The sequence below is a fragment of the Cetorhinus maximus genome, chromosome 36, assembly GCF_964194155.1.
Source record: "Cetorhinus maximus chromosome 36, sCetMax3.hap1.1, whole genome shotgun sequence".
In the NCBI taxonomy this organism is placed as follows: Eukaryota; Metazoa; Chordata; class Chondrichthyes; order Lamniformes; family Cetorhinidae; genus Cetorhinus; species Cetorhinus maximus.
In genome coordinates this window covers 551,417-565,542 of record NC_135914.1, presented here as the reverse complement: position 1 = coordinate 565,542, position 14,126 = coordinate 551,417, and the positions used below count along the sequence as shown (strand labels likewise).

The 14,126-nt window shown below is 41.8% G+C and overlaps 1 protein-coding gene across 1 annotated transcript in view; it reads left to right on the top strand.

Moving 5' to 3' along the window:
* The first annotated feature begins 625 nt into the window (after nt 1-625).
* The window catches only part of LOC144672193 (scavenger receptor cysteine-rich domain-containing protein DMBT1-like), a 29,642-nt gene continuing 16,141 nt past the window's right edge, over nt 626-14,126 (top strand). Inside the window, exons 1-3 of the mRNA XM_078534011.1 lie at nt 626-671; nt 6,264-6,572; nt 11,521-11,829. Coding sequence (XP_078390137.1) covers nt 626-671; nt 6,264-6,572; nt 11,521-11,829 — 664 coding nt within the window. The remainder of the gene's footprint in view (nt 672-6,263; nt 6,573-11,520; nt 11,830-14,126) is intronic.

Sequence of the window (14,126 nt, the reverse complement as noted above, 5' to 3'; positions counted from 1 at the left end):
CATATATATCAGGGTGAGTATGAAAAAGTATTCTAACTGGCTTGTGTGTCATGACTTAGATGTTATGAACTTAAATCAATTGGAATCATTGTTGCGGAACAGAAATTGATTCACACAGCGGGTTGTTAAGATCTGGAATGCACCATTAGACATGATGGTGTAATCAGTTTCCACAGGATTCTTGAGAAGGCAGTTGGACATGTGCTTTAAGTGGTCTCATTTGCAAATGTATGTAGGGATAACAGCAGTTGTAACAGAGCAGGTGTAAGAGCCCAGAGCTTTGTAAGTTCCTGCTGTAAATTTCAGTGATTCAATAATCTGATACCGTGTTAGTGACTCATATCCTTTCCTTCCTCACAGGAAAAGGTGGTGGATGGTTCCACGGATCGTTTTCTCCATTAATGGGCACCTTCATTCTCATTGGTGTATTACCAGGCGGCAGTTGAGCTCTCACATGATAACATCATTCGGTTATTTGGAAGGAAGAGCCTCCTGTACAAACGTTTTCAAAGGTTTAATTGCCGCGTCAGCCGTGTTTTCGGAAGGTGTTCGAAGCAGAGCCCGGAAAGTGTGCACAGCATTCGGCTAATGCTCAATTCCCATCGAAGGACCCAGTGCCGGGACGATGTTGCGGTCATTTATGACTCTAACTGCACTGCAGCTTCTGAACTGTGAGTGATTACAAGTAGATATTATCCTGTTATACGTTAAGGCTTCCACTAGTATTAAACAATGAATATTATCAATAGACATGTTGATATTTAATGCTGAAAATATTTAGATGCTTTGGAAGGCAAATTTTGGATTTTATTTCAATATTAACACTTATGCCTATTGTTTAATGGGATACTGATGCATAATAATAAGCAGATCGAAGGAAGTTCGCTGCCTGAAATGCCGGTGAATGCAGAAACCCTCATCACATATAAAACATTGTCGGTTGCGAATTTAAATTATGAAAACTGAAAAGTGGGACTAGGCGGTATCGTATTGTTCGACCTGCGAAGGCCCATTTAGCCGAAGACCCTAAATCTGCGACATAAGTTCCTATGGTTTACGCGAGTGCATAGTTCTCTGTTCTCTATCGGCTTTCGACTGAGGTCCCTTAACCGGTTGGCTAGTTCGGAGTCGAAAACATTCCCAACTAATAAGGATGTACACATGTCAAGCAGATGGCTTTCCCGAGAAATAGTAATCCAGTACGGGCTTTATTTATTGAAAAGGGAAGATTTACATTTATTTCTGCCCATCATTAATATCGTATAAATTGAGGATTGAAGTGTCGAGTTTATTTGCCGATATTATTTCCAATCAATATTTTAGGCATTTCAATTGATTTGAAAAGCGACCATTTTGAATCATATCTGAAATATATTACGCCTGATTGGCGGTTGTTTTAAGTGTCCATTTGATATTTACCTCGGTCCGATTTAAATCCGAAATAGAATGTAAATAACACAGCAGATGAATTTATAGGGTCATCTTCTTCTCTTCCACACGCACAGCTCATTAAGATTTACACTCTGATCAGAAAATTTCAGCTGAGCTGGTACGACGTAGAGAGCAGTCACTGTTAGAATATCATGGAGCGGAGTCTTGGTTTACATCAATTTACTGAGTATGAAACTGCTCCTCCTAATGTGTGAGCCTCCACACATATTACTGTCAGGGGTATTTCTCAGTCGATGTTCGGTCTACATTGTGATTTAGTGGCAAGTACTAAATAATCTATAACAGTTGGTTCAGCCTGAGACTGTTTTGAAGTTCGATAAATAGTGTATTTTCATGTAAGATTAAAGAGCACAATTAATATTATAATGTTTTATTTTGGTGATTAAGTGCATTCTCCAAATATATTGTGACTGCAACTTCTTTAACTCATGGGAAATAGCATTTATCAACATTCTTGATAAATTTCTTAATGCTTCCTTCCAAGATGTGATCACATTTTATGACGGTTAAAATTCGCATTTAATTGTTTATTTTGAAGGTTTATGTCATAAGTACGTTGGCTCAAATTTATTCCCCATATTCTCATTTTTTTTTTTAACGGTCCCTTGTGGTGTTTATGAGGTATCGAAGTCTTGTGCCTTTATTTCCTTCCACCTGCCTGATAATTTTGTTCACTTTTATGTCGATGCCTTGCTTCAGCACTTTTGCTGATTTCAATGTTTGTCTTCGGTTACAATTATAAATCTCTAATTAGCGATATCAAATGCTGGCATACTGACATGTAAATCCCGCTGCACTCTTGTCAGGTACACAATAAAATGCAGGTGGTTCTCAATCTGATTCTCAATCAGTTTTCATCATTTAAACATAAATGACTGACACTAAACGCCAGATATTGTAAATGCTTTGAGGAACATGTTTTCTAAAGCACCGAGGTGCTGGAGGTACACATTATATATTGTTCCAGAAATTATTTTCACATAATCAGGACTGAACAAAATGCTCCCTCGAAAACTGGAATGTTTTCCCTTAAATTCGGGATTAATTAGGGTTGTGTAAGTGAATCTTGAAATAGTTAATTTAATTGTGGTGAATTTTGAGCTAGTAGAAACTTTGCACATGTGTTTACTTTTAAATCCATCAAGTTCAAAGGGCCAAAATTTGTCATTTCCATTTGGAGAATGTAAACTGGGCTAACAGATTTTGCAGCTGATTAACTTATTTCCAATTGAAACTGAGACTTGCGTGTCAAAAGGTAGAAAGTGAACACACTCCCAGCAGTTTGCTTTTATCTTGACCTCTGCGCCTCTTGTACAGATTTAATGGTATCGACATTCAATTCTAACCTGGTAATTTAAATAGAGCGGTAAAGGAGCGGAGAACGTCGCTGTTAGAATGGAATGTATCAGAGTCCGGAATGTAAATTAACTCAATGAATGCAGAATCCTACTCAGGGCTGCACTCACCGGTGAATGAAGCAATGCAGATCTTTCGTTAACTGACTTTCATCAGTAGAAATGCGGTCAAACCTACTTGTGATTCAGTGAAATAAGAAAGAAGTAAATGCTTTATTCAGCATTAGAGGGTTGGACACGATTTTTGAATAGATTATAGTAAAATATTAATCATTGTCAGAATCAACATTGCTTGAATGAGCTTTTACCATAAGTATAATTGTTAACTGCAACTTCCAAACAGTTATGTAGCTAAAAATGTGTTTTATATTTACGTATTTGCTATGAGTTTTGTTTAGCATTTATTTTCTCCAAAACAATTACGATTTGATCTGAAGTTTGGTGTTTCTATTTCATACTTCTTAGATGTACAGACTCAGGAAATTATCAAGTTTTCTCCTCCTCCTTCCACATCCCCGATAACTTTTATTTAAAGTTAAGGCAATCTCGGGAATTATTATGTTTTTATTTTCAATTACTTTGCATCGGGGCCAGGATTTTTTTTTGCTGCTTTGTCGATCGAAGGCACAAAATTAAATGTGAGCTTACTGACATGGATTAAATTCGAGATAGATTTTTGATTTACCGAAATAAATTTACATTGGCTATTCACTTTAATGTTAAAAAAAGAAATAGCAACAAAGTTTAAATTCTAAAATCCTTATTGTGTCCCTAATTTAACGAACATTTCATGCACAGCGCAGAAAGGAGACAGAAGATGAAATTTATATTGTACAGAAGCGTTTTCACAAGCCAAGAGCAGATCAAGTTCAATTCCCCAAGAGCAGCCTTATTTTGCTCAAATTTGGGTTACGTGGGATTAGATGGAGCGAGAATTGAATGGGTTTAATTAAGTTGTAGAAAGTTCACTGAATGCATATTACAGACTGCCTTCATTTGCGTACATTCGACATCAAACAGGGAAATTCATTTTTCCTATTATATCAAAAACTGTGATACCTAATTTGTAACTTGCATCTGCTTAACAAAAACTTTGAATACGCGATCAAATACATATCACATTTCGATTTAATGTAGCATACATCTCAAATAACGAGACAGTTAGTTTTAATTTCTCCCCTGCGGCTCTTTCACAGACATAGCAGAGTCGATTGCAAATGTTTTTTAACCCAGCGTGCTAGAAACACAGCGCCTTTACTCTTAGAGAAGCATGGACAACATTCCGGGATGTAAGGTCATCGCTGACTGCACAGACCCTGTTAAGGTTGCTGTTAATGCCAACTGAACCCGCGCACATAGTTTTCAATCAAATGCTTAATAAATACTAAAGATTGGTGACTTCTGTGTGCTATAATAAGCTGAGAGATTTCAAATAATGTTTTGAACTTTGGAATTATGGACAATGACTGTTAATTTTGCAAAGTTAAACTGTAAATTGAGATTGATAAACGTTGGTTGTTATAGGAAAATTAAGGTCATGATGAGTATTAGTTGGACGCTGAAAGGTGAGGGGAGCATAAGATCTCACATTTTCCCTGGAATTAACCTGTGAACATGCTTTATTTTTAGTTTCTCTTTTGGAGGGGGGCGGGGGGGGGGGGGGGGGGGGCGGAATCAGTTTTAATTAAAATGAAGTATCCTAAGGAATACATTTACATGTATATTATTTATGTGAACATGAAGGTATGTCAGCCTTATTCCACATCCTTCATATTTTTTATTTTACACAGGATCATGTTGTAGTGAATGAGATATCAGATCTGAACTCCCAATCTCGTTTCCCTTTATTTTGATTTGTACCAGACTTTAGGGCGCATTAATATCTTGTGCATCTTGTACATGAGATAATTAATGAGGAGATGTTTGGACTGCCGATCAAGGGGGTTTGTTTTGACCTAGCTGGTGTGCAGTTTTTCAGGATTGTTGCGACTTCCATTACCCAGGCAATTATAGGATATTCCAACAAACTCCTGATTTATATATTCTAGGAAGGCGCAGCCTTTGTGCAGGGATTTAGGAAATCATGCAAAGGGTTGCAGAAATCCAACTGATGACCGGAATCAATGTGAGATGTTCTATAACACGTCAACGGGGAATATAGAGACTCCAGAAGATCCTTCTGGTTCAATTAAAAACCCAAACCAAATTTTGAAAATGTTAACGCACAGCCAATGTTGTGAAACCAACAAATAGAAAGTGACCAAGAAACAGTCAGGCCATCATGTCATCGAGCGCCGAGGGTGGGAGAGGTCAATATACCATCGATAGTTTGTTAGGGGGACTTTAGATGGTGAGAAGTTTGTCTCTGTAATGGGGCATTCTCGGGATCTCCTGGAAAAACCTTGACCAGTTAATAACATGAGCTTGCGGCTGAGCCTGTACTGGATGCTTTATTCGGAATGCAAAACAGACGAACTCAAAAACCGCGGGATTATGTCTCCCAAAAAGGGACGGGAAATCTACCTTCAGATAATGATGGAAACAAGGGTGTTTGCGAAATATTTTAACATCAAGTTCCTGCAAACATTATGCTCAAAAAAATACAAAATATTCTTGTTGTTGTTTTTGTGAAATAACGTTCCTGGCCGTTTCATTGTTCTCTTACCCCATGAAAATTTAATTATCCATATTTCATTTCAGGCAGAACAGGGAGCAGTCAGGATAATCGATCAGGTAATAGCTCTCAATTTTCATATTATCTGATATTTTCCTGTCCACTCTACGTTAATTAAAAATAACTGTCGGAGACAATTACGGAGCCGATTTGATCGATGATTAACTCACTCTGCATATGCCTGTCGGGGAGGAATTGGATGTTTCCTGCCCTCTGATTATGAATATATTTAAGTCCTGCTTAGGGACAATTGCTGCCTAATGCAGAACGACCACGGCTGGGATCCCGGGGAGGAGAATTTCAATAACAATTGATACCGCTTAAGATCCCACATGGGCTGCCAATTCGCAAATTGCATCCAGCCAGAGAGAGATGTTCCGTGACGTTCCAATTCCGGTGGTTGGGGGAGGGTGGGGCTGGCTGGGAGAAGGAGCTTCCCATTTGTACTCTGGCTGGATCTCAATTTCCCCCAATCACTCAGAGAGCTACTACAGTCACATCCATCTCCTGATCTCTGGGGACTAGCATATATTCGGAAAGTATCGACCAGCTGTCCCTGAAGGGGCATCTCTCCAACGTATTATCGACTCTTTTAAAGGGGTTCATACTATTATAAAATTGTGCTTTTCATGTATGATATTAACTCCGGTTTGAATGGGAGATTGGGCACAGGCCAATATTCCAAATTCTTCTACTCTGACCTGCTGAAAGTTGAAACCGGTTAGCTGGGAGACGAGGGTTTCATAGGTATTATTTCTGCCATCATTATTGTTTTTTTACAGTGGCGTTGACACTGGTGAATGGGGGCAGTCGGTGCGCAGGAAGACTGGAGATTCTCTCGCAGGGGCAGTCGTGGACTGTGGCTGATTACGGCTGGGACCTGAAGGATGCCACTGTTGTGTGTCGGGAGCTGGGTTGCGGGATAGCGCTTTTAGCACCGGGCGAAGCTCACTTTGGAAAAGGCTCCGGACCCATTGTGACGGCTAATTTTCAGTGCAGCGGGAACGAGGCCACCCTGGTTGAGTGCCGAACAGGACCCCAGGATACGGATGCCTTGACACACAGCAACGATGCCAGCGTGATCTGCTCAGGTACAAATATATTTCCTGCTCTCCTCGCCCGTCGGGTCTGATTTTTTTCCCCTGTTGTAAAGGGGGAAAAGCTATTTTGGGACTGCCCATTGATGCAAAATGAGAGTTCCCGCAGGATATTCCAGTTGGAGTTATTCTCATTTTCAATAAGAATCAATTTTTGTAATAAATTCATGCCAGTAATTGTGTTAATTTTTTTTAAAAATAACAAATAAGCTCACACCGGACTGCCACGTTGTGCCCTGCTTTGCACCGCTGCTGGCTGCTTTCGTGAGGAGATCCAGACCTTCTGAGGAGAGGGAATAATGCTCGGAAAATCCCGCAAGCAAAATACCCTCTCCCTCGCCTGTCGCTCGGATGGTTAGGGATGCTTTTGGGGGATTCAATGAGAGCGAACGCGCAGCCCGGTTGTTCAGTTGCCCGGCTGTTAGATATTTTTTTCTCCCTCCCAGTAGATATTCCATGGCTAACGACCCCGGGGATAACTGACCACATTAGAGCACGCCGGAGTCTTTGATTCAAGCTCATTTGCGGAGTCTCTCTGGAAGCAGGGGAATTCCCTAGATCAAGTTGAAACTTAGGGGGCTGTTCCCACATAGTTCAAGGCACGAATACTTCCGCATGTCTCGCCTGCGCATCTCTGCGGTACCTCTGGTTTCCGAGAGTCCGGAGAAGGGAATATATGGGCCGATATTATACAGATTGTGAAGCGGGAATTGGGGTGGAAGGCTTCAGAGTATAGGCAGAGTCCACGTCAGAGGGCAGCATGGGGAAAAGCTGCAAACAGGATCCCAATGTTAAGTGCCGTGCACGGAACAATTGCAGTGATTAATCAAGCGTTATACTACTGGATGAAAAGCGGAGAGTTCCCCATCCCTGCCCCCAAGAAATCCTGGCACCTGGTAATCATCAGAACAGCTTGATTAGCAATTTAACACTTACCTGGATTTTGTAGCAGAGGGCAGCAATTGCGAAAATGAATACGTCTTTTTAAACAAAACTCAGTGGAGATTAATGGGAAACCGCACTTTCTAAATTACTGATCAATGTCGAACTACCTTCAACGGCTTCATTCCTGTCCCTCTTTACGTTGTAAGTTCAGAAGAGGAGTTGTTTGATCATGATTGCTCAGTGCACAGCTCCATTCACAATTCATCAAATTAGGAATCAGCCCAGTTCCACACAGCAAATCCTGGACAACATTCATGCCTCAAATTAATGATAGGTTCCGCTTGATATTCAGATGCTTTCCAATCAAACAGTCCCTCGCCATATTAAACTTGGGGCACATCTTTGACTGATCACTCATCTGCAATACCCATGCAAATGCCGTGTCTACTTGAACATGCCAGAGGCTGAATATTCTGTGAGTCTCGCTCTTCACCTGTTTGAACACAGTTTCTCATGTCCAGGTTCATCGCTAATCGTGGAATCTCCACTTGAACTGTATAGGCGCTGCTGAGGAACTGATGAGCAGCCTTGTCATCCCCAGGCGAAGTTTTGTCTTTGACTGGGGGTTCAGTCACCGCCAACAATCTCCATTCTCTCCCTCAGTTGGTTCGTAAGACTGCATTCTGTATTACGTCAAGGGGGAACGGCAGCACATCCACAAACATTCGCTTCTCCATTTCTCAAAGCCACGGCCTTCTTCTTGCTGTATCAAATTCCATGAACTCCCAATCTACCAGCAATGTGGTAGCCCCTTCACCGCACACAAGGCAGCTGCTTTTAAGAAACGCGGAATAGTCTTCTCAAGCAACAAAGGTTTGACAGTAAATACAGGTCGTGTTAGCGAAGTTCACATCTGTAGATCTTTTGCAAAAATTACACAGAATTACACACTCTCGACAATAAAGCGACTGACTCCGTAGGCCAACTGGTCAATCTCGGGGTTAATGATCTAATCGATCCTCCCCCGCTCCCTAACCGCTTCACCCTCCCCCTAAAACAACACCTCCTCATCTACCTCCATCAATATATGCTGAGGTTGCATTTCCCTCATCTGGTCGTATAACTTAAATACATCCATGTCAATCACCACATTGAATGTTCCACATTCTGACAACTATCCAGTAAAAACATTTCTCCTGAATGCATTTGGCAATTTTAGTAGTTTTTTTTTTAAGGTTGCAAGTGTGGAAATAGCCCACAGTTAGTGATCGTCTATCCAGATAATTTATTCAATCGTCATAAAGTTCTTTATCATGTCGGTGCTTGGGTTACCTTCTGTAGTGAAAACAAATGTACGCAGGCAATTCATTTCCCTTCCACAAACCTTCCTCGTAGAACTGTCAAAATCTACGTCAACAATTTTCAAATTTTCTGGCGTCCCTTTGAATTTGACGACCCCTTTGCGGCAGTGGCTTGGGTGTAAATGGCGGCGAGCTATTCAAGTGACCATTGACTTCGGTAGGACAGTAAAATGCCGGTAGCACAAGAGTGGGTTGACCGAAATATAATGAAACTATTAGGCTTTTCAATTCTTTCCCTCCAGCAATGAAGGACGAGTCACTGAGATCGGATGGCGCATCTACCTCATTTGTACTTTGATTTTCCAATGAGTACATGGCAACTGAATTAATTCGAGCAAAAATAATGCATTGCCCTTTTCTATTATCACATTCATGTACAAATTAAATACAGATTTTATGAATATTTTGCATTTAATATTTATTCTCTCTCTGTAATTATCGTTCTGTAGTACCTCCTCCCAATTTTCCTGAGTTTCAACTGCGCTTCCAAGCTGAGTTCACACACTAACTTTGAACTGTTTGCTGTGGATAATCTGTTTCTATTAACCGTAAACGGTATTGTTCCTGGCATCAGTCCTGCTGGAACAGAGCTTTCTATCTTTGTGTTCGTCTGAATATCTACCTTCAATCCCCAATCATTGATGTCTCTTTGCTGTTCAGATTAGAATTATTTCTGCTAGCGGTCCGCTCACTCCACATGTACACTCACGGATTTATTTATTTTATTTTTTTTTTGCACGACAGTACGGAAAACCTTCTGTTAAATGATAAGGAAAGGATGTAACTATGGTCTCTGTAAACCAAAAAAAAAAAACAGAAGATGTTAAAACCACTGATTTGGGAAAGTGGTGCCTGTGTTGAGACAAAATTCACGTTTCACACCAGTAAGATTTTGGCACTAATACTGTGAAAGCGTTTTAATTAAAATGAAGTATCCTAAGGAAGATATTTACATGTATATTATTTATGTGAAGATGAAGGTTTGTCAGCCTTTTTCCACATCCTTCATATTTTTTTTATTTTACATAAAATCATGTTGTAGTGAATGAGATATCAGATCTGAACTCCCAATCTCGTTTCCCTTTATTTTGATTTGTGTCAGGCTTTAGGACGCATTCATATCTTGTGCATCCTGTATATGAGGTAATTAATGAAGAGATGTTTGGACTTCCGATCAAGGGGGTTTGTTTTGACCTAGCTGGTGTGCAGTTTCTTCAGGATTGTTGCGACTTCCATTACCCAGGCAATTACAGGATATTCCAACAAACTCCTGACTTATATATTGTAGGAAGGCGCAGCCTTTGTGCTGGGATTTAGGAAATCATGCAAAGGGTTGCAGAAATCCAACTGGTGGCCGGAATCAATGTGAGATGTTCTATAACACGTCAACAGGGAATATAGAGAGTCCAGAAGATCCTTCTGGTTAATTAAAAACCCAAACTAAATTTTGAAAATGTTAACGCACAGGCAATGTTGTGAAACCAACAAATAGAAAGTGACCAAGAAACAGTCAGTCCATCATGTCATCGAGCGCCGAGGGTGCGAGAGGTCAATATACCATCGATACTATGTTAGGGGGACTTTAGATGGTGAGAAGTTTGTCTCCGTAATGGGGCATTCTCGGCATCTCCTGGAAAAACCTTGACCAGTTAATAACATGAGCTTGCGGCTGAGCCTTTATTGGATGCTTTATTCGGAATGCAGAACAGACGAACTCAAAAACCGCGGGATTATGTCTCCCAAAAAGGGACGGGAAATCTACCTTCAGATAATGATGGAAACAGGGGTGTTTGCGAAATGTTTTAACATCAAGTTCCTGCAAACATTATGCTCAAAAAAATACAAAATATTCTTGTTGTTGTTTTTGTGAAATAACGTTCCTGGCCGTTTCATTGTTCTCTTACCCCATGAAAATTAAATTATCCATATTTCATTTCAGGCAGAACAGGGAGCAGTCAGGCTGATCCATCAGGTAATAGCTCTCAATTTTCATATTATCTGATATTTTCCTGTCCACTCTACGTTAATTAAAAATAACTGTCGGAGACAATTACGGTACCGATTTGATCACTGATTAACTCGCTCTCCATATGCCTGTCGGGGAGGAATTGAATGTTTCCTGCCCTCTGATTATGAACATATTTAAGTCCTGTTTAGGGACAATTGCTGCCTAATGCAGAACGACCACGGCTGGGATCCCGGGGAGGAGAATTTCAATAACAACTGATACAGTTTACGATCCCAAATGGGCTGCCAATTCGCAGATTGCAGCCAGACAGAGAGAGATGGTCCGTGACGTTCCAATTCCGGTGGTTGGGGGAGGGTGGGGCTGGCTGGGAGAAGGAGCTTCCCATTTGTACTCTGGCTGGATCTCAATTTCCCCCAATCACTCAGAGAGCTACTACAGTCACATCCATCTCCTGATCTCTGGGGACTAGAATATATTCTGAAAGTATCGACCAGCTGTCCCAGAAGGGATATCTCTCCCACGTATTATCGACTCTTTTAAAGGGGTTCATACTATTTTAACCTTGTGCATTTCATGTTTGATATTTACTCCGGGTTTGAATGGGAGATTGGGCACAGGCCAATATTCCAAATTCTTCTACTCTGACGTGCAGAAAGTTGAAACCGGTTAGCTGGGAAACGCGGGTTTCATAGGTTTTATTTCTGCCATCATTATTGTTTTTTTACAGTGGCGATGGCACTGGTGAATGGGGGCAGTCGGTGCGCAGGAAGACTGGAGATTCTCTCGCAGGGGCAGTCGTGGACTGTGGCTGATTACGGCTGGGACCTGAAGGATGCCACTGTTGTGTGTCGGGAGCTGGGTTGCGGGATAGCGCTTTTAGCACCGGGCGAAGCTCACTTTGGAAAAGGCTCCGGACCCATTGTGACGGCTAATTTTCAGTGCAGCGGGAACGAGGCCACCCTGGTTGAGTGCCGAACAGGACCCCAGGATACGGATGCCTTGACACACAGCAACGATGCCAGCGTGATCTGCTCAGGTACAAATATATTTCCTGCTCTCCTCGCCCGTCGGGTCTGATTTTTTTCCCCTGTTGTAAAGGGGGAAAAGCTATTTTGGGACTGCCCATTGATGCAAAATGAGAGTTCCCGCAGGATATTCCAGTTGGAGTTATTCTCATTTTCAATAAGAATCAATTTTTGTAATAAATTCATGCCAGTAATTGTGTTAATTTTTTTTAAAAATAACAAATAAGCTCACACCGGACTGCCACGTTGTGCCCTGCTTTGCACCGCTGCTGGCTGCTTTCGTGAGGAGATCCAGACCTTCTGAGGAGAGGGAATAATGCTCGGAAAATCCCGCAAGCAAAATACCCTCTCCCTCGCCTGTCGCTCGGATGGTTAGGGATGCTTTTGGGGGATTCAATGAGAGCGAACGCGCAGCCCGGTTGTTCAGTTGCCCGGCTGTTAGATATTTTTTTCTCCCTCCCAGTAGATATTCCATGGCTAACGACCCCGGGGATAACTGACCACATTAGAGCACGCCGGAGTCTTTGATTCAAGCTCATTTGCGGAGTCTCTCTGGAAGCAGGGGAATTCCCTAGATCAAGTTGAAACTTAGGGGGCTGTTCCCACATAGTTCAAGGCACGAATACTTCCGCATGTCTCGCCTGCGCATCTCTGCGGTACCTCTGGTTTCCGAGAGTCCGGAGAAGGGAATATATGGGCCGATATTATACAGATTGTGAAGCGGGAATTGGGGTGGAAGGCTTCAGAGTATAGGCAGAGTCCACGTCAGAGGGCAGCATGGGGAAAAGCTGCAAACAGGATCCCAATGTTAAGTGCCGTGCACGGAACAATTGCAGTGATTAATCAAGCGTTATACTACTGGATGAAAAGCGGAGAGTTCCCCATCCCTGCCCCCAAGAAATCCTGGCACCTGGTAATCATCAGAACAGCTTGATTAGCAATTTAACACTTACCTGGATTTTGTAGCAGAGGGCAGCAATTGCGAAAATGAATACGTCTTTTTAAACAAAACTCAGTGGAGATTAATGGGAAACCGCACTTTCTAAATTACTGATCAATGTCGAACTACCTTCAACGGCTTCATTCCTGTCCCTCTTTACGTTGTAAGTTCAGAAGAGGAGTTGTTTGATCATGATTGCTCAGTGCACAGCTCCATTCACAATTCATCAAATTAGGAATCAGCCCAGTTCCACACAGCAAATCCTGGACAACATTCATGCCTCAAATTAATGATAGGTTCCGCTTGATATTCAGATGCTTTCCAATCAAACAGTCCCTCGCCATATTAAACTTGGGGCACATCTTTGACTGATCACTCATCTGCAATACCCATGCAAATGCCGTGTCTACTTGAACATGCCAGAGGCTGAATATTCTGTGAGTCTCGCTCTTCACCTGTTTGAACACAGTTTCTCATGTCCAGGTTCATCGCTAATCGTGGAATCTCCACTTGAACTGTATAGGCGCTGCTGAGGAACTGATGAGCAGCCTTGTCATCCCCAGGCGAAGTTTTGTCTTTGACTGGGGGTTCAGTCACCGCCAACAATCTCCATTCTCTCCCTCAGTTGGTTCGTAAGACTGCATTCTGTATTACGTCAAGGGGGAACGGCAGCACATCCACAAACATTCGCTTCTCCATTTCTCAAAGCCACGGCCTTCTTCTTGCTGTATCAAATTCCATGAACTCCCAATCTACCAGCAATGTGGTAGCCCCTTCACCGCACACAAGGCAGCTGCTTTTAAGAAACGCGGAATAGTCTTCTCAAGCAACAAAGGTTTGACAGTAAATACAGGTCGTGTTAGCGAAGTTCACATCTGTAGATCTTTTGCAAAAATTACACAGAATTACACACTCTCGACAATAAAGCGACTGACTCCGTAGGCCAACTGGTCAATCTCGGGGTTAATGATCTAATCGATCCTCCCCCGCTCCCTAACCGCTTCACCCTCCCCCTAAAACAACACCTCCTCATCTACCTCCATCAATATATGCTGAGGTTGCATTTCCCTCATCTGGTCGTATAACTTAAATACATCCATGTCAATCACCACATTGAATGTTCCACATTCTGACAACTATCCAGTAAAAACATTTCTCCTGAATGCATTTGGCAATTTTAGTAGTTTTTTTTTTAAGGTTGCAAGTGTGGAAATAGCCCACAGTTAGTGATCGTCTATCCAGATAATTTATTCAATCGTCATAAAGTTCTTTATCATGTCGGTGCTTGGGTTACCTTCTGTAGTGAAAACAAATGTACGCAGGCAATTCATTTCCCTTCCACAAACCTTCCTCGTAGAACTGTCAAAA